Source organism: Pseudophryne corroboree, chromosome 12 (genome assembly GCF_028390025.1).
Source record: "Pseudophryne corroboree isolate aPseCor3 chromosome 12, aPseCor3.hap2, whole genome shotgun sequence".
Classification (NCBI taxonomy): domain Eukaryota; kingdom Metazoa; phylum Chordata; class Amphibia; order Anura; family Myobatrachidae; genus Pseudophryne; species Pseudophryne corroboree.
Genome location: NC_086455.1, coordinates 71,032,356 through 71,052,214, shown reverse-complemented (window position 1 = coordinate 71,052,214; position 19,859 = coordinate 71,032,356). Strand labels below are relative to the sequence as shown.

Genomic DNA, 19,859 nt, shown 5'->3' with positions numbered 1-19,859 from the left:
ACAATCTTGGTTACATTAGGCTTAACATTTATACAGTTACTAAGTGCATGTTTATCATTCACCAGTGTGCCATTCTCTGCAACCACCTTCTCTCCTGTTATGTATGGTGGTGGTGGCGCGGTGGCTATCAGTTTTCTGATAGGGTTAGATCCACCCGCTTGAGCCAATCCTCTTTGTATTTCACCTTCCTGTTGCCATAACTGTAAATAATCATAATGTTTGATCCGTCTCTTTGCAGATTTAATGAGACATATCCTTCTCCTTAGATTCTGTAACACCTCGGGACTAAAACTGCCTACCCGTGGGAACTTTTCCCCATCGTGCACAGTCATTCTTTCCCATTCATCGCACAAAACTTCTGTGTGTGAACCGTATTTCTCACACATTACATACCTTGCTGACCCGATTGGTCGGTTTACTAAATCAACCCGAACCGAGGTTGATCGCCCCCTACCTGAACAACTGGCCCCCATCTTTGCAGGTGTTGCTTTCACTACCTCTGACCTTCAAATCAGGGTCTTCAGCGAACCCTTACAAAAACCAAGATGTCCGGGGTAGGCCGGCGGTGGCAGTTTACCGAGTACTCCACTCACTCGCCCACATCGACCAATACGCCCACACACTGCTCTAGCGCTGGCGTACTCGACCTAGGGCCCCTGCGACCTGAACCTCTATTTACTGGAACATGTGGGTGTGATCCGAAGAGCACTTAACCCTTTCCAGTAACTATTGGTTGTTGGATAGTTCCCAAGTGACTAGCGAACTTCCCTTAAAATAAAAAAATTACACAAATCACGTTAGAATGTACAAATAGCGTTTATGACCCCTCTAGCGTACGCAAATGGTACTGGGTCAAGTTACTAACTAATGCACACAATTACGTGCGGTACAATCGTTCTGCACATAAGCAACTAATCTTATGTGCGGAGCGACCAGTGGAATCGAAAATTGTGGCTGCGAATTCCTTCAGCCTGAGCTTAATGGCCTATATGGGTACCGCACCAACCCTTCCTGGTGTTGTGCTCCTTTACTCTTTATCTATAGCGGACTTCCTAGTCTGCTGTACCTAGACCTCCTGGTCTGTCTGGACCTCCTGGTCTGTGCTACAGTAGACCTCCTGGTCTGCTATACTCTAATGCTCTTTTTTTAATGTTTAACAAAGGATGCCTCCCAAGCCACCATGCAGTCACTTACACGTATGTACCTTCACGAGAACTCGATGATTTCCTTGGTTCAAACCCCAAAAATTAGAAACTTATATATATATGTATACACACTCTTTCACCTCATGTACTCTTTACTTTCGTTTCTGCGCAGAAATCCCTTTAATTCAGTATCGCAGGCTAATCCCGAGGAGTTACAACTAGAGAAGGATCTATTAGCTTAAAATTTTGGACACTGAGATCGATTTGCGCTATTTTCGCGTTGCCTCCTTATCGCCTAATTAAAACAATACTATCGTGTGATTTGTATTATGTGGGCGTACCCAGACGCTCCGTTGCGTAATATACGCTCCGTGCGTCGGCCCTTGCGTCGCGTACACTAGTCCCGCCCTTTGTTAGAGACACGTGTACGCCAGCCAGGTATATCCACAGAAATACAATTTAACACGTTTATATCAATGTAGATGATCTTTAACTGTAATCATCTACTGAACACCACACCAAACTTCCTTGTATCTTAGGCAAGCCGTGCGCGTGTATTACAAATTACTCCTTAACGTATTATTTTTACTCTTTAACTACCAATAGCAACAAATCTTTCTCAGCACGTTATCAATTGTGAAATGGCAACCAGGAAAGTGATATGTGAAAATACACAAGTGAAAAGAAATACAGGTGTGTGCGTGCGTGTGTACGCAAAACAGAAATAAACAGTTTTAAAAGACACTAGCGTATTGTTCTTACCTCCGGTTCCGGATTCCACCAGCACTCCTTCAACGTAGCGAAACAGACGCTTATCTAGCCAGCACTACTGTATCCCGATACGAAGGGATACTGCCTTCCCGCCCTTGCTGACAGATAACGTTTGTTTTCGCTAGTGTGATAATGCTGATTTGATTACCTTATAACCTTCACAATAATGGGTAAGAGACACAGTACGCAATTGGCGTATGGGGTACCGTAAGGGTACGCACTTAGCGTAGCATACGCTCGGCCGTGATCGAGACGCACATGCGGCACGCTCGCTCACAGCTTAATGCATGGTGTCGAGCACGCTATAGGCGGACGACTACCGTAATGCTACGCTACCAGCGTAGCGGACGCTCGAGACCACGAGGAGATCACGAGCAGCGCAGACGCTCACAAGATGACAATCAGTAAACCTTGAATGTAACACACAGAAAGGATACTCTTATACTGCAAACCTTGTACTGAAACACTGTAGCGATATAACGCTGCTTAACCTTGTTAATACTAAAGCTGTTTGAGCGATCGAGACGCTCCTATTACTCACTGCAATGTAATGAACACACGATACCGTGCTAAGGTTCCAACACCTTTACTAACAAGCTTTTAGTTATATTGAAAAGGGGAAACAGTTACAAGTCATACACTACAAACTAACATATAATTCTAACAGAATATATAGACAGAAATATACAATAGCGTCACAATCCTATACTATAACAGAGAGAGGGAATGGCCAATACAAACAGAGAATAAGTTGGTTTGCAGAGAATTACTTACACACACTGGGAATGATCGCTGCGCAGCTTTCTGGTACCAGCTCCGAGTTAGTCAAGATGAAAACCGTTTGTGGAGAGTGAGAGAGCTGCCCAGGCTGGCTGATCTTATATACACTGAGTACAGTATACTACAAAGGGACCTATAATCTCATTGTTCATTGGACACAGGAATGTCTCCTCGTATCATAACAAAAGGTCATAGGTTAGTTTGAACAGGTGGGCTTTGACTATATCAAACTGCTCAGGTGGGAGGGAATCTGAAGATTCCCGCCGCATGGGTAATGAATCGCAAATATATGAAATGTCCAGAATCTACTAATGGCCATAACTATACGCAGGAGCGATTAATCTTTACCTAACCAACACCGGATTGTTGCTATTAAAATGTTCTTTAGTTAGGTACCAGACACAGCTGTTCAAACCCTGTCTGACCCTTCGTACCATACAAAGAGGAATTCCTCTGTCCAGCGACCATTTACATTAAATAAACTTACAGTCATTATTAAGGGGAACATTATCTATAAAACATACTATTTGGTGTTATTATTTAACGATTGAGTCGCCCGCTAGACGCACACAAACTCTACCGTAAATGCACATACCACGCGCTCGAGCGCATGGCCGAGGCGCCATCACGCGGCTGCGAGTATCCGCACGCACGGGAGAGAATGTGCACGTGCAGCAGGCACGCGCATGAGGTGAATATATGGCAACGTGTAGCATGATATTTTTCTGACTTTGACAGTATGTTGACCTCTGGCATCCCGACCACCGGGATAGCCATCCCAACCCCTTTTGCATGTTGCCCACGAATGCTGGTCAGCTTTATTTTTACACTGCAATTTAAATCTGAGTTTGAACACACCCCACCCAAATCTAACTCTCTCTGCACATGCTACATCTGCCCTACCTGGGGGTAAATTTACTAAGATGGGAGTTCTATTTAAGATGGGATGTTGCCCATAGCAACCAATCAGATTCCAGGTATTATCTTCTAGAAGGTGCTAGATAAATGAGAAGTAGAATCTGATTGGTTGCTATGGGCAACATCTCATATTAAATAGAACTCCCAACTTAGTAAATGTACCCGCTGCAGTGCACATGATTTTACCCAGGTGCACAGTTACTTTCCTTTTTTTGCATTACTCCCAAATCATACTTGCCTACCTGACCCTCTCCATGATGGAGAAAATGCTCTGTTCCTGGACTTTCCTGGTAATGTATGATTGCCATCACCTGTGGTGAGCTAGTTAGTTGATAAGAAAAGTGTTTCACCACAGGTGATGGCAATCATACATTACCAGAAAAATCCAGCAACAGAGCATTTTCTCCCTCATGGAGAGGGTCAGGTAGGCAAGTATGTCCCAAATAAGCCCTAGATGTGCAGAAATGGTGATAAGATTAATAATTGTCATGAAGCTTGTTGCCTAGCTTTCCTAAACCACCAACGTAGTTGTCAGTTTTTGAACAAAACTGCATAAATTGTGATAACTCCAATTACATATAATGCAACTTTGCTTCATGACCAGTGTCCCCTGTGAATGAACAAGGAATAGGGGGAAATTTAAAGTAGGGGAGACATAAAAGATTACTTCCAACTGCAGAGAATTTTTTTTGTCGTTTGTGAAATCGTGTAACTGTGTTTGCAGGCTTGTGTCCATTTTTGGAGATGCAGTACACACACGGGTAGGGGCACGGACTGCTGGTAGGAGCCACATTTGTCTTGTGCTTTGGAGGCCTAAGCCAGATGTGACATTTTTGTTTTTTGTTTTTTGTTTTTGCAGGAGGAGAGATCGAATCGCCTTTTATGAGTAAGGACTACACATTTTGTAAAGCACTATCATTGAGCACTGTCTGCAGGGTAATCTTATTTTTACCCCATGTTCTGTTATTTTTACACCTTTTTTTTGCATGGGTGAGCACAAATACTGGTGCAGATAAAGGGTAGATAAAGTTAATTTCATTAAAGTATTAAAATGTGCAAATACAAAACGTTCAATTCAGTCTCATAACTAACTCATAAATAAATAAGACATAAATAAATGAGATTTAAGAGAGCAATAGAGTATATAGGAAAAATCAGAAGGAAATTTTTGCAGCGCTGCAATCAGGTCAGAACTGTGCATGCGTATGCTCCACAATGCGCAGGCGCATCGCCCACCGGCGAAGGGGATCGCGGGAGAGCGACGGATTTACCAAAGAAAGCAATCGCACTGGCGATCGCAAGAAGATTGACAGGAAGGGGCCCTCTGTGGGTGTCAATTTACCGTTTCCAGGGAGTGTCCGAAGAAACGCAGGTGTGTCCAGCCGTTTTAAAGGAGAGTTTCTGACGTCAGCTCCAGGCCGGATCGTCGCAGCGGCTGAGTCCTGAGCTGTGCAGAGACTGCACAAACTTTTGTTTGTGCAGCTCCCTGCACATGCATTCGCACCCCTGCACAGCGATTACCCACATGGTCGCAGCAGCAATTACCCACCTGGTCGCAGCAGTGCAATAAACGCCTGCTTGCGACCAGGTCTGAATTAGGCCCATTAGGAAGGGCTTGAACTGTTTTGACATTTAGCATGCTCTGGACCTTGCAACTCTACAACATGTTTGCATGGTTATGAATACATACATAAATGCATAGTACATTTACACTGTCTACAAATCACTACTAATAATGGATGTCAGCCGGTAGATTTACGCAAATATTCAGATTTTGGTACTGCTGACTGCTTATGGTACAGTTCCACGTCATACTTTTTACCTATGAGGGGGGCGATTCCATTGTTACGCACAATTTTATCCCCCAGGCTACAGTATGACCGATATCCTAATAACCACAGTTATCGGGGACCGATATCCTAATAACCACAGTTATCGGGACCTACCTCAGGCAAGTGATTCCTTTTAACTCGATTGCAGGAGCGGAAAATCTATAACTCTGCGGATTTTTGCAGATCCTATGTATTTTTGTGCAATACACGGTAATTTTCTGCACAAAACAAAAGGGGTCTAACTGGATAGCCTGAATTGCAATAAAAGCCCATTTTTTTGTGCGGCAAATTATCGCAGTTAATAGTATATCCCCCTGTATATTTAGCCACGCTAACCATCTTCTTCTGTGCTAGGTGCCGGACGTCCTGCAGTTACAGCGAGCCTGGCACTCACGGCTGTGCCTTATTGACATGTGAGCAGAAATCCAATATAAGTGCAGCCTCAGCTAGCCACAGAAATTAATTGAACTTCCCACATAAGAACTGAATCGCCCCCATTTCCATTTTTTTTTTTTTTGGGGGGGGGGGGGGGGGGGTCAGGATAGTCCAGTCATGTACAAGCATATAAAAAACTTACCATCTGCTGCTGTGTTCTCTCCTGTCAGTAATCTGTCTTCATTTTCCTTATGCAAAACACTGTCCTCATTTTCAAAAAAATATTCTCCTCCATTCAAACAGATAAAGTCAATTTCCTAGAAAGAACATACAAAGTACAGAATCTATTGTATTGCTAATATACTGTATATGGGGGGGTCATTCCGAGTTGTTCGCTCGCTAGCAGATTTTAGCAGCATTGCACACGCTAAGCCGCCGCCCTCTGGAAGTGTATCTTAGCTTATCAGATTAGCGAACGAAAGATTAGCAGAATTGCGAATAGAAAATTCTTAGCAGTTTCTGAGTAGCTCGAGACCTACTCCTACACTGCGATCAGCTCAGCCCGTTTCGTTCCTAGTTTGACGTCACACACACGCCCTGCGTTCGGCCAACCACTCCCCCGTTTCTCCAGCCACTCCCGCGTTTTATCCTGGCACGCCTGCGTTTTTCTGCACACTCCCAGAAAACGGTCAGTTTCCGCCCAGAAACACCCACTTCCTGACAATCACACTCCGATAACTTCAACAAATGAAAATTCTTTGTTCGGACGTGAGTAAATCTACTAAGTTTTGTGCTAAAATACTTAGCGCATGCGCACTGCGTATCATGCGCATGCGCATTTTTGCCTTAATCGCTCCGTTGCGAAAATCGTCAACGAGCGAACAACTCGGAATGACCCCCATGATTCCTTAGTATACAACATGATGTTTGATTTGCTAATGTATCATAGGGGTTTTTGAAACCAGTCAATTCCTTTAGTTTCTAAGGGGGTCATTCAGACCTGGTCGCAAGCAGGCGATTTTTGCACTGCTGCGAACAGGTAGTCGCCACCTCCAGGAGGAGGGGGTAATCGCAGTGCAGGGGTGCGAATGTGTAGCAAGGGCCAGTGTACTCATGCGGTCACTGGCCCTGCTACTAGCGTGCGCGTCCCTCCTCACCTGGGACGGCCCGGCGCCGTCCCATGTGGCCGGGGGTAGCGCGGGCTTCGGGCGGTGCTGGGGACCGGATCTGGTCCGGTCTCCACCTGCCCCGCTGAGTGCAGAGTTCGGCAGCGGGCGTGGGGGCGGCGGTGCATACCCACCGCCGCTCCACGCGGGTGATGGCGGCGGGCCTGCATCCTCCGGGACGCAGACCCCGCCAATCGCTGCCCGGCATTTTGAATTTGGCGCCAGCCGCGAGCCAATCACGGCTCGTGAACTGGCAGCCAATCGGGAGTGGCGGCGGCGAGCCAATCCCGGCTCGCCGCGTCATAGCCCCGCCCCCCGGCACTGGCTTGTATTAGCCAGCGCTGGGCGCGAGGGCTCAGAGTCGTCGGCTGGGAGGGAGCAGCGAAGAGCTCCCGAAGACGGAACCGAGACGACGGCGCCAGAAGTCCTGGAGGGCGGCGGCACGTGCAAAAGAGCTGCTACACGCCGCCGCCCGCCGGGTGAAGTCCTCGGAAGCCCTGGGCCAGCGGTGTGCAACGCAAAAGAGCTTGCACCGGCCACCGCTGCCCAGGTGAAGTCTCCAGGAAGCCCGGAGGTGGTGGGAGCCATCCCGCCTCCGGCGAAGACAACGCGGTGGGCGTGGCCGGACCAGGCTTGGTCCGGCCGTGGCCCTTTGGACGGGTAAGTGCAGGTGCCCCCCTCCCCTAGACCACCAGGGATCGGGCAGTAGGCCCGTGGGCATAGTCAGGCCCTTCCGGCCTGTGGGCATAAAGTCGGGCCCTCCCGGCCCGTGGGCATTTCTGGACGGGCCCTCCTGGCCCGTGGCACGGTTGAGCGGGCACTAGGCCCGAGGGGATAGTCAGGCCACCGGCCTGTGGCACCAGTAGGCGGGCACTAGGCCCGTGGGGCAAAAACAGGCACTAGGCCTGAGCTGAAGTCGGCGCAAGGCCGCAGGTTGCTGAAGTCGGCGCAAGGCCGCAGGTTGCTGAAGTCGGCACTAGGCCGCAGGTTGCTGAAGTCGGCGCTAGGCCGCAGGTTGCTGAAGTCGGCACTAGGCCGCAGTTTGCTGAAGTCGGCGCAAGGCCGCAGGTTGCTGAAGTCGGCGCAAGGCCGCAGGTTGCTGAAGTCGGCGCTAGGCCGCAGGTTGCTGAAGTCGGCGCTAGGCCGCAGGTTGCTGAAGTCGGCACTAGGCCGCAGGTTGCTGAAGTCGGCGATAGGCCGCAGGTTGCTGAAGTCGGCGCTACGCCGCAGGTTCGCGCAAGTTGGCGCTACGCCGCATGTGTGATGAGTTCTCAGTTTTCCCCACAGCCAGGCCCCCATGAAAGGTAGGCTGTCGGAAGTACGCGTTGGTGAGTACCACAAGGTTGAAACAGTATTACGGTGTTGTGCTATAACCTTTGTATAAGTGTCTCTCCGTCATAAAGCGTAAGCAGCGCCACGTCCCGTGGGCTGTGTTGTGTGTTCTCTTACAGGAGCAAAGAAGAAGGGCCAGTCGTCTGGCGGAAGCGAGTATATAGCTGGTGAGCATAAAGGTGTTTCGTGTGTGTTTGTGGTGTATGTTGCCCCTCCCCCACTTCCCCTTTGGGCGTTTTCGTTCAGGGTCGCCCCTGGTGCTCCGCACCACTACGGGGGCGCCCAGTCTGAGGCCACAAGTGCCAATGATGACCCTCCACTGAGCCCAGTGTAGGCCACCCCAGCGTCGTGTGCCCCCCCCCCCCCCCCCCTATATTCGTTTCAGGTGACCCAGGAAGTTCTTCTCCGTGTTTGAACGTGTGCCAGTATCGTCTGAGCTACCTCGACGGACTGAAGGTGGAGGACGGGAGGCGTGCGGTACGTAGGCCTGGTAAGTGATCGATCCGAATTTTGTTCTCCAGGGCCCCACCCCCGTGCCTCTTACATTTGGCGTAGCCGGCAGGATCCGCGGACGACAGACACGATGTGGAGAATGCCACCAGAACGGATCCACCCCCTGGCATGTGAGGATAGAAGTAACTGGCCCGTCCTCACGTCCGCTGACCTACTACGGGCAGTGCAGCAAGCCGTAAAGCGTAACCGAGAGGAGCGCCGCCAGAAGAAGCGTCATCAAGCCACCACCGACCCCTACCAGACGGGCCAGCAGACGGAGGAGGACCCCCGGCCACCTGCTGCTAGGGTGGATGTCGAGACGCAGCCGTTGGTCGCAGGGATCCATAGCGGCGGGCGTTACTGCACAACCGAGCCCCCAAGATCAACGATCCCCGTGGAACATGGGGATTGGCCCCGAGAGGGCAGCGACCAAGCCGTCCAATCGGAGGGGCCACACTGGACCCAGCAGAGCTTGGACGAGCCCTGGTGCGCGCTCTGTGGAGAAGTGGACCATGAATCGCCGGATGGCCCACACGCCTCAGCCCGGGCGATTAGGAATTGGCGCCAAGGGCAAGCCGAGAGGAAGGGAGCGTCGGACAGGCACCAGGAGGAGCGTCGGATGCGGGAGGTCAACTGGTCTGCCTGTGACGACTACAGCGGCGAACACAAGGGCTACACCTGGGACGACGACCGGAGCGAAGGGGAGGTAGAGAGATGTACGGGCTGCGGCGATCCCGACCACGAACGGCCCGAGTGCCCCTGGCCTAGGGACGACCTATCCCCCAGCTGGACTGACCTGGAAGACCCCGACGGCGATGGGTGGGAGACTGTGTCATCTGATGAAGAATCCAGTGTCCCCGACCAGCTTATGGATATCCTTGAAGAATCCAACAACGACGAGTGGGAGACCGTGTCATCCGATGAGGAACCCGGTGTTGCTGACCAACCTGCAGACGACCCGGATGACGACGACGGGTGGGAGGATATGTCACCAGATGAAGAATCCAGTGTCCTAGAGCGCCGGAACCAGCTCCAGGAGGCCACCACCATCACCATGGAGGGTCTACCACCCACGGTGGTCCCCGAGGGGATAACACCCCCAGGCCAAAGGGGGAAGGTGAGTTTTCCCTCCACAGATGCAAGCGCAGATACACCGGATGGGGCACCTGAACAGGGGCCAACTGCCAAGACAGGTGACGGAGGCCCCGACGCCGGAACCAGGGTGATGGCCAGCTTTGTGGGGACCACAAAGGAAAAAGCCTGGAGGAATGTAGCAAGGGCCAGTGTACTCATGCGGTCACTGGCCCTGCTACTAGCGTGCGCGTCCCTCCTCACCTGGGACGGCCCGGCGCCGTCCCATGTGGCCGGGGGTAGCGCGGGCTTCGGGCGGTGCTGGGGACCGGATCTGGTCCGGTCTCCACCTGCCCCGCTGAGTGCAGAGTTCGGCAGCGGGCGTGGGGGCGGCGGTGCATACCCACCGCCGCTCCACGCGGGTGATGGCGGCGGGCCTGCATCCTCCGGGACGCAGACCCCGCCAATCGCTGCCCGGCATTTTGAATTTGGCGCCAGCCGCGAGCCAATCACGGCTCGTGAACTGGCAGCCAATCGGGAGTGGCGGCGGCGAGCCAATCCTGGCTCGCCGCGTCATAGCCCCGCCCCCCGGCACTGGCTTGTATTAGCCAGCGCTGGGCGCGAGGGCTCAGAGTCGTCGGCTGGGAGGGAGCAGCGAAGAGCTCCCGAAGACGGAACCGAGACGACGGCGCCAGAAGTCCTGGAGGGCGGCGGCACGTGCAAAAGAGCTGCTACACGCCGCCGCCCGCCGGGTGAAGTCCTCGGAAGCCCTGGGCCAGCGGTGTGCAACGCAAAAGAGCTTGCACCGGCCACCGCTGCCCAGGTGAAGTCTCCAGGAAGCCCGGAGGTGGTGGGAGCCATCCCGCCTCCGGCGAAGACAACGCGGTGGGCGTGGCCGGACCAGGCTTGGTCCGGCCGTGGCCCTTTGGACGGGTAAGTGCAGGTGCCCCCCTCCCCTAGACCACCAGGGATCGGGCAGTAGGCCCGTGGGCATAGTCAGGCCCTTCCGGCCTGTGGGCATAAAGTCGGGCCCTCCCGGCCCGTGGGCATTTCTGGACGGGCCCTCCTGGCCCGTGGCACGGTTGAGCGGGCACTAGGCCCGAGGGGATAGTCAGGCCACCGGCCTGTGGCACCAGTAGGCGGGCACTAGGCCCGTGGGGCAAAAACAGGCACTAGGCCTGAGCTGAAGTCGGCGCAAGGCCGCAGGTTGCTGAAGTCGGCGCAAGGCCGCAGGTTGCTGAAGTCGGCACTAGGCCGCAGGTTGCTGAAGTCGGCGCTAGGCCGCAGGTTGCTGAAGTCGGCACTAGGCCGCAGTTTGCTGAAGTCGGCGCAAGGCCGCAGGTTGCTGAAGTCGGCGCAAGGCCGCAGGTTGCTGAAGTCGGCGCTAGGCCGCAGGTTGCTGAAGTCGGCGCTAGGCCGCAGGTTGCTGAAGTCGGCACTAGGCCGCAGGTTGCTGAAGTCGGCGATAGGCCGCAGGTTGCTGAAGTCGGCGCTACGCCGCAGGTTCGCGCAAGTTGGCGCTACGCCGCATGTGTGATGAGTTCTCAGTTTTCCCCACAGCCAGGCCCCCATGAAAGGTAGGCTGTCGGAAGTACGCGTTGGTGAGTACCACAAGGTTGAAACAGTATTACGGTGTTGTGCTATAACCTTTGTATAAGTGTCTCTCCGTCATAAAGCGTAAGCAGCGCCACGTCCCGTGGGCTGTGTTGTGTGTTCTCTTACAGGAGCAAAGAAGAAGGGCCAGTCGTCTGGCGGAAGCGAGTATATAGCTGGTGAGCATAAAGGTGTTTCGTGTGTGTTTGTGGTGTATGTTGCCCCTCCCCCACTTCCCCTTTGGGCGTTTTCGTTCAGGGTCGCCCCTGGTGCTCCGCACCACTACGGGGGCGCCCAGTCTGAGGCCACAAGTGCCAATGATGACCCTCCACTGAGCCCAGTGTAGGCCACCCCAGCGTCGTGTGCCCCCCCCCCCCCCTATATTCGTTTCAGGTGACCCAGGAAGTTCTTCTCCGTGTTTGAACGTGTGCCAGTATCGTCTGAGCTACCTCGACGGACTGAAGGTGGAGGACGGGAGGCGTGCGGTACGTAGGCCTGGTAAGTGATCGATCCGAATTTTGTTCTCCAGGGCCCCACCCCCGTGCCTCTTACAAATGCATGTGCAGAGAGTTGCACAAACAGAAGATTGTGCAGTCTCTGCAAAGCTCAGGACTTACTCTTCCAGTGCGATGATCCGGCCTGGAGCTGACTTCAGGAACCCTCCCGTCAAACGGCTGGACACGCCTGTATTTCTCTGGATGCTCCTAGTAAATGGTCAGTTGACACCCAGAAACGGCCTCTTCCTGTCAATCTTCTTGCGATCACCGGTGCGATCGCTTTCTTCATTCATCCCGTCGCTGTCCGGCGATCCCCGTCGCCATGGGGCAACGCACTGCGCAATGCGGGGAATACGCATGCGCAGTTCTGACTTGATCGCAGTGCTGCACAAAAAGCTAGCATGCGATCAGGTCTGAATGACCCCCTAAGTACAGAGGAAAATTGCCACCAATTGTACTTTTATAGAACAATCAATAATAGCCCATGAATAATTTTACCTGTGCAGGGACCTCAACTTCCTCTGTCATATAGACTTCTTCTATGCTGGCCATATCTTTGGGAAAGAAGCCATATGCTTTTCCCTTCTGAAAAAGATAAAATAAGCTTTGTTCCCTGCAGCATGAACAGATGACCAACAAGCAAATCAATCCAGACACAGTGATTCTCATTTTTAAATTACACACTTCAGGGAATGCCGGCGATCAGAAGACTGGCGCAGGAATACCAACTCCTATCAGAATGCCGACACCGGAATCCCGACAGGTGGAATCCCGAACGTAAGTGTGCCAGGGAGGGTTTTGATTAGGCTGTTGGGGGAGTTAGGGTTAGGCTGCAGGGAGGGAGGGTAAGAGTTAGACGGTGGGGAGGGGGGGTTAAGGTTAGGCTTCAGGATGGGAGGGTTAGGTTTAGGCTGCAGGATGGGAGGGTTAGGGTGAGGCTGCACGGGGGGAGGAGGGGCAGGGTTAGGCTGCATGATGGGAGGGTTAGGGTTAGGCTGCAGGATGGGAGGGTTAGGCTGCAGGATGGGAGGGTTAGGGTGAGGCTGCACGGGGGGGGGGGGGGGGGGAGGGGCAGGGTTAGGCTGCAGGATGGGAGGGTTAGGGTTAGGCTGCAGGATGGGAGGGTTAGGGTTAGGCTGCAGGATGGGAGGGTTAGGGTTAGACTGCAGGATGGAAAGGGTTAAGGTTAGGCTGCAGGATGGGAGGGTTAGGGTTAGGCTGCAGGATGGGAGGGTTAGGGTTAGACTGCTTGATGGGAGGGTTATAGTTAGGCTGCACGGGGGGGAGGGGCAGGGTTAGGCTGCAGGATGGGAGGGTTAGGGTGAGGCTGCAGGATGGGAGGGTTAGGGTTAAGGTGGGTACACACTATGCAGATCAATTGATCTGCAGATATATCTATGTACGGATCGGGCAGTGTGCTGTGCATACACACAGCCCGATCCGTCGGGGGACTCGCGCCCGCCCAGTTCACCTGTCAATCACCGCCGGCCGCCGCAGCATGTGTACGGGCGGTCGGACGACCGCCCCGTACACACACAGCGACGGGACAATATATCGTTAGATATATTGGCTGTCGGCTGTGCTGCGCGGCCAACGCGATACGTCTGTGAACGACGGAGTTCACAGACGTATCGCCCGTACACACTGGCCGACGGTCCCGCGATGTATCGGCCGTTCAAGAGAACGGCCGATACATCGACCAGTGTGTACGGGCCTTTAGGCTGCAGGATGGGAGGGTTAAGGTTAGGCTGCAGGATGGGAGGGTTAGGGTTAGGCTGCAGGATGGGAGGGTTAAGGTTAGGCTGCAGGATGGGAGTGTTAGGGTGAGGCTGCAGGATGGGAGGGTTAGGGTGAGGCTGCAGGATGGGAGGGTTAGGGTTAGGCTGCAGGATGGGAGGGTTAGGGTTAGGCTGCAGGATGGGAGGGTAAGAGTTAGGCTGCGCGGGGGAGGAGAGTTAGGGTTAGGCTGCAGGATGGAAAGGTTAGGGTTAGGCTGCAGGATGGGAGGGTTAGGGTTAGGCTGCAGGATGGGAGGGTAAGAGTTAGGCTGCGCGGGGGAGGAGAGTTAGGGTTAGGCTGCAGGATGGAAGGGTTAGGGTTAGGCTGCACGGGGGGAGGAGGGGAAGGGTCAGGGTTACTTTAGTGACTCTTACCTGTCAGGATTTGGGCAGTCAGGACGCTAATGTTGATATTCTGACTGCCGGTATCCTGTACCCAACCACACTTTAGGTATACAGTACAGTGCAGAAATCATTTAATGGCGCAATAAATTGTGAGTTGCATGCCCCCGGCCACTTACTGCTATGTAGAGATGTGCACTTGAAATTTTTCGGGTTTTGTGTTTTGGTTTTGGGTTCGGTTCCGCGGCCGTGTTTTGGGTTCGACCGCGTTTTGGCAAAACCTCACCGAATTTTTTTTGTCGGATTCGGGTGTGTTTTGGATTCGGGTGTTTTTTTCAAAAAACACTAAATAACAGCTTAAATCATAGAATTTGGGGGTCATTTTGATCCCAAAGTATTATTAACCTCAAAAACCATAATTTCAACTCATTTTCAGTCTATTCTGAACACCTCACACCTCACAATATTATTTTTAGTCCTAAAATTTGCACCGAGGTCGCTGGATGACTAAGCTAAGCGACCCTAGTGGCCGACACAAACACCTGGCCCATCTAGGAGTGGCACTGCAGTGTCACGCAGGATGGCCCTTCCAAAAAACACTCCCCAAACAGCACATGACGCAAAGAAAAAAAGAGGCGCAATGAGGTAGCTGTGTGAGTAAGCTAAGCGACCCTAGTGGCCGACACAAACACCTGGCCCATCTAGGAGTGGCACTGCAGTGTCACGCAGGATGGCCCTTCCAAAAAACACTCCCCAAACAGCACATGACGCAAAGAAAAAAAGAGGCGCAATGAGGTAGCTGTGTGAGTAAGCTAAGCGACCCTAGTGGCCGACACAAACACCTGGCCCATCTAGGAGTGGCACTGCAGTGTCACGCAGGATGGCCCTTCCAAAAAACACTCCCCAAACAGCACACGACGCAAAGAAAAAAAGAGGCGCAATGAGGTAGCTGTGTGAGTAAGATAAGCGACCCTAGTGGCCGACACAAACACCTGGCCCATCTAGGAGTGGCACTGCAGTGTCACGCAGGATGGCCCTTCCAAAAAACACTCCCCAAACAGCACATGACGCAAAGAAAAAAAGAGGCACAATGAGGTAGCTGTGTGAGTAAGATAAGCGACCCTAGTGGCCGACACAAACACCTGGCCGGAGTGGCACTGCAGTGTCACGCAGGATGGCCCTTCAAAAAAATACTCCCCAAACAGCACATGACGCAAAGAAAAATTAAAGAAAAAAGAGGTGCAAGATGGAATTGTCCTTGGGCCCTCCCACCCACCCTTATGTTGTATAAACAGGACATGCACACTTTAACCAACCCATCATTTCAGTGACAGGGTCTGCCACACGACTGTGACTGAAATGACGGGTTGGTTTGGACCCCCACCAAAAAAGAAGCAATTAATCCCTCCTTGCACAAACTGGCTCTACAGAGGCAAGATGTCCACCTCATCATCATCCTCCGATATATCACCGTGTACATCCCCCTCCTCACAGATTATCAATTCGTCCCCACTGGAATCCACCATCTCAGCTCCCTGTGTACTTTGTGGAGGCTATTGCTGCTGGTCAATGTCTCCACGGAGGAATTGATTATAATTAATTTTAATGAACATCATCTTCTCCACATTTTCTGGAAGTAACCTCGTACGCCGATTGCTGACAAGGTGAGCGGCGGCACTAAACACTCTTTCGGAGTACACACTTGTGGGAGGGCAACTTAGGTAGAATAAAGCCAGTTTGTGCAAGGGCCTCCAAATTGCCTCTTTTTCCTGCCAGTATAAGTACGGACTGTCTGACGTGCCTACTTGGATGCGGTCACTCATATAATCCTCCACCATTCTTTCAATGGGGAGAGAATCATATGCAGTGACAGTAGACGACATGTCCGTAATCGTTGTCAGGTCCTTCAGTCCGGACCAGATGTCAGCATCAGCAGTCGCTCCAGACTGCCCTGCATCACCGCCAGCGGGTGGGCTCGGAATTCTGAGCCTTTTCCTCGCACCCCCAGTTGCAGGAGAATGTGAAGGAGGAGATGTTGACAGGTCGCGTTCCGCTTGACTTGACAATTTTCTCACCAGCAGGTCTTTGAACCCCAGCAGACTTGTGTCTGCCAGGAAGAGAGATCCAAGGTAGGTTTTAAATCTAGGATCGAGCACGGTGGCCAAAATGTAGTGATCTGATTTCAACAGATTGACCACCCGTGAATCCTTGTTAAGCGAATTAAGGGCTCCATCCACAAGTCCCACATGCCTAGCGGAATCACTCCGTGTTAGCTCCTCCTTCAATGTCTCCAGCTTCTTCTGCAAAAGCCTGATGAGGGGAATGACCTGACTCAGGCTGGCAGTGTCTGAACTGACTTCACGTGTGGCAAGTTCAAAGGGCAGCAGAACCTTGCACAACGTTGAAATCATTCTCCACTGCGCTTGAGACAGGTGCATTCCACCTCCTATATCGTGCTCAATTGTATAGGCTTGAATGGCCTTTTGCTGCTCCTCCAACCTCTGAAGCATATATAGGGTTGAATTCCACCTCGTTACCACTTCTTGCTTCAGATGATGGCAGGGCAGGTTCAGGCGTTTTTGGTGTTGCTCCAGTCTTCTGTACGTGGTGCCTGTACGCCGAAAGTGTCCCGCAATTCTTCTGGCCACCGACAGCATCTCTTGCACGCCCCTGTCGTTTTTTAAAAAATTCTGCACCACCAAATTCAAGGTATGTGCAAAACATGGGACGTGCTGGAATTTGCCCATATTTAATGCACACACAATATTGCTGGCGTTGTCCGATGCCACAAATCCACAGGAGAGTCCAATTGGGGTAAGCCATTCCGCGATGATCTTCCTCAGTTGCCGTAAGAGGTTTTCAGCTGTGTGCGTATTCTGGAAACCGGTGATACAAAGCGTAGCCTGCCTAGGAAAGAGTTGGCGTTTGCGAGATGCTGCTACTGGTGCCGCCGCTGCTGTTCTTGCGACGGGAGTCCATACATCTACCCAGTGGGCTGTCACAGTCATATAGTCCTGACCCTGCCCTGCTCCACTTGTCCACATGTCCGTGGTTAAGTGGACATTGGGTACAACTGCATTTTTTAGGACACTGGTGAGTCTTTTTCTGACGTCCGTGTACATTCTCGGTATCGCCTGCCTAGAGAAGTGGAACCTAGATGGTATTTGGCAACGGGGGCACACTACCTCAAGAAATTGTCTAGTTCCCTGTGAACTAATGGCGGATACCGGACGCACGTCTAACACCAACATAGTTGTCAAGGCCTCAGTTATCCGCTTTGCAACAGGATGACTGCTGTGATATTTCATCTTCCTCGCAAAGGACTGTTGGACAGTCAATTGCTTGGTGGAAGTAGTAAAAGTGGGCTTACGACTTGCCCTCTGGGATGACCATCGACTCCCAGCAGCAACAACAGCAGCGCCAGCAGCAGTAGGCGTTACACGCAAGGATGCATCGGAGGAATCCCAGGCAGGAGAGGACTCGTCAGAATTGCCAGTGACATGGCCTGCAGGACTATTGGCATTCCTGGGGAAGGAGGAAATTGACACTGAGGGAGTTGGTGGGGTGGTTTGTGTGAGCTTGGTTACAAGAGGAAGGGATTTACTGGTCAGTGGACTGCTTCCGCTGTCGCCCAAAGTTTTTGAACTTGTCACTGACTTATTATGAATGCGCTGCAGGTGACGTATAAGGGAGGATGTTCCGAGGTGGTTAACGTCCTTACCCCTACTTATTACAGCTTGACAAAGGCAACACACGGCTTGACAAATGTTGTCCGCATTTCTGTTGAAATACTTCCACACCGAAGAGCTGATTTTTTTGGTATTTTCACCAGGCATGTCAATGGCCATATTCCTCCCACGGACAACAGGTGTCTCCCCGGGTGCCTGACTTAAACAAACCACCTCACCATCAGAATCCTCCTTGTCAATTTCCTCCCCAGCGCCAGCAACACCCATATCCTCCTCATCCTGGTGTACTTCAACACTGACATCTTCAATCTGACTATCAGGAACTGGACTGCGGGTGCTCCTTCCAGCACTTGCAGGGGGCGTGCAAATGGTGGAAGGCGCATGCTCTTCACGTCCAGTGTTGGGAAGGTCAGGCATCGCAACCGACACAATTGGACTCTCCTTGTGGATTTGGGATTTCGAAGAACGCACAGTTCTTTGCGGTGCTTTTGCCAGCTTGAGTCTTTTCATTTTTCTAGCGAGAGGCTGAGTGCTTCCATCCTCATGTGATGCTGAACCACTAGCCATGAACATAGGCCAGGGCCTCAGCCGTTCCTTGCCACTCCGTGTGGTAAATGGCATATTGGCAACTTTACGCTTCTCCTCCGACAATTTTATTTTAGATTTTTGAGTCCTTTTTTTACTGATATTTGGTGTTTTGGATTTTACATGCTCTGTACTATGACATTGGGCATCGGCCTTGGCAGACGACGTTGCTGGCATTTCATCGTCTCGGCCATGACTAGTGGCAGCAGCTTCAGCACGAGGTGGTAGTCGATCTTGATCTTTCCCTATTTTTGGAACCTCAACATTTTTGTTCTCCATATTTTAATAGGCACAACTAAAAGGCACCTCAGGTAAACAATGGAGAAGGATGGATATACTAGTATACTTATGGATGACGAGCGACTGCCGACACAGAGGTAGCTACAGCCGTGGACTACCGTACTGTGTCTGCTGCTAATATAGACTGGATGATAATGAGATAAAATTAAAATATATATATATATATCACACTAGTACTGCAGCCGGACAGGTATATATTATGTAATGACGGACCTGCTGGACACTGTCTGTCAGACTCAGCACTGCAGACTCCTAAAGTAAGCTACTAGTATCAAGAAGATAGAAAAAAAAAAAACCACGGGTAGGTGGTATACAATTATGGATGGACGAGCGACTGCCGACACAGAGGTAGCTACAGCCGTGGACTACCGTACTGTGTCTGCTGCTAATATAGACTGGATGATAATGAGATAAAATTAAAATATATATATATATATCACACTAGTACTGCAGCCGGACAGGTATATATATTATGTAATGACGGACCTGCTGGACACTGTCTGTCAGACTCAGCACTGCAGACTCCTAAAGTAAGCTACTAGTATCAAGAAGATAGAAAAAAAAAAAAACCACGGGTAGGTGGTATACAATTATGGATGGACGAGCGACTGCCGACACAGAGGTAGCTACAGCCGTGGACTACCGTACTGTGTCTGCTGCTAATATAGACTGGATGATAATGAGATAAAATTAAAATATATATATATATCACACTAGTACTGCAGCCGGACAGGTATATATTATGTAATGACGGACCTGCTAGACACTGTCTGTCAGACTCAGCACTGCAGACTCCTAAAGTAAGCTACTAGTATCAAGAAGATAGAAAAAACAAACAAACACGGGTAGGTGGTATACAATTATGGATGGACGAGCGACTGCCGACACAGAGGTAGCTACAGCCGTGGACTACCGTACTGTGTCTGCTGCTAATATAGACTGGATGATAATGAGATAAAATTAAAATATATATATATATATATATATCACACTAGTACTGCAGCCGGACAGGTATATATTATGTAATGACGGACCTGCTGGACACTGTCTGTCAGACTCAGCACTGCAGACTCCTAAAGTAAGCTACTAGTATCAAGAAGATAGAAAAAAAAAAAAACACGGGTAGGTGGTATACAATTATGGATGGACGAGCGACTGCCGACACAGAGGTAGCTACAGCCGTGGACTACCGT

General features: G+C 51.4%; 1 protein-coding gene across 4 annotated transcripts in view; it reads right to left on the bottom strand.

The window, feature by feature from the left end:
* MIA2 (MIA SH3 domain ER export factor 2) overlaps positions 1-19,859 on the bottom strand; it is a 298,404-nt gene that overhangs the window by 270,839 nt on the left and 7,706 nt on the right. For all 4 annotated transcript variants that reach the window (XM_063947624.1, XM_063947626.1, XM_063947625.1 and 1 more), the window contains exons 3-4: positions 12,471-12,557; positions 6,024-6,138 (exon numbers count right to left, since the gene is read on the bottom strand). In XM_063947624.1, coding sequence (XP_063803694.1) covers positions 6,024-6,138; positions 12,471-12,557 — 202 coding nt within the window. The remainder of the gene's footprint in view (positions 1-6,023; positions 6,139-12,470; positions 12,558-19,859) is intronic.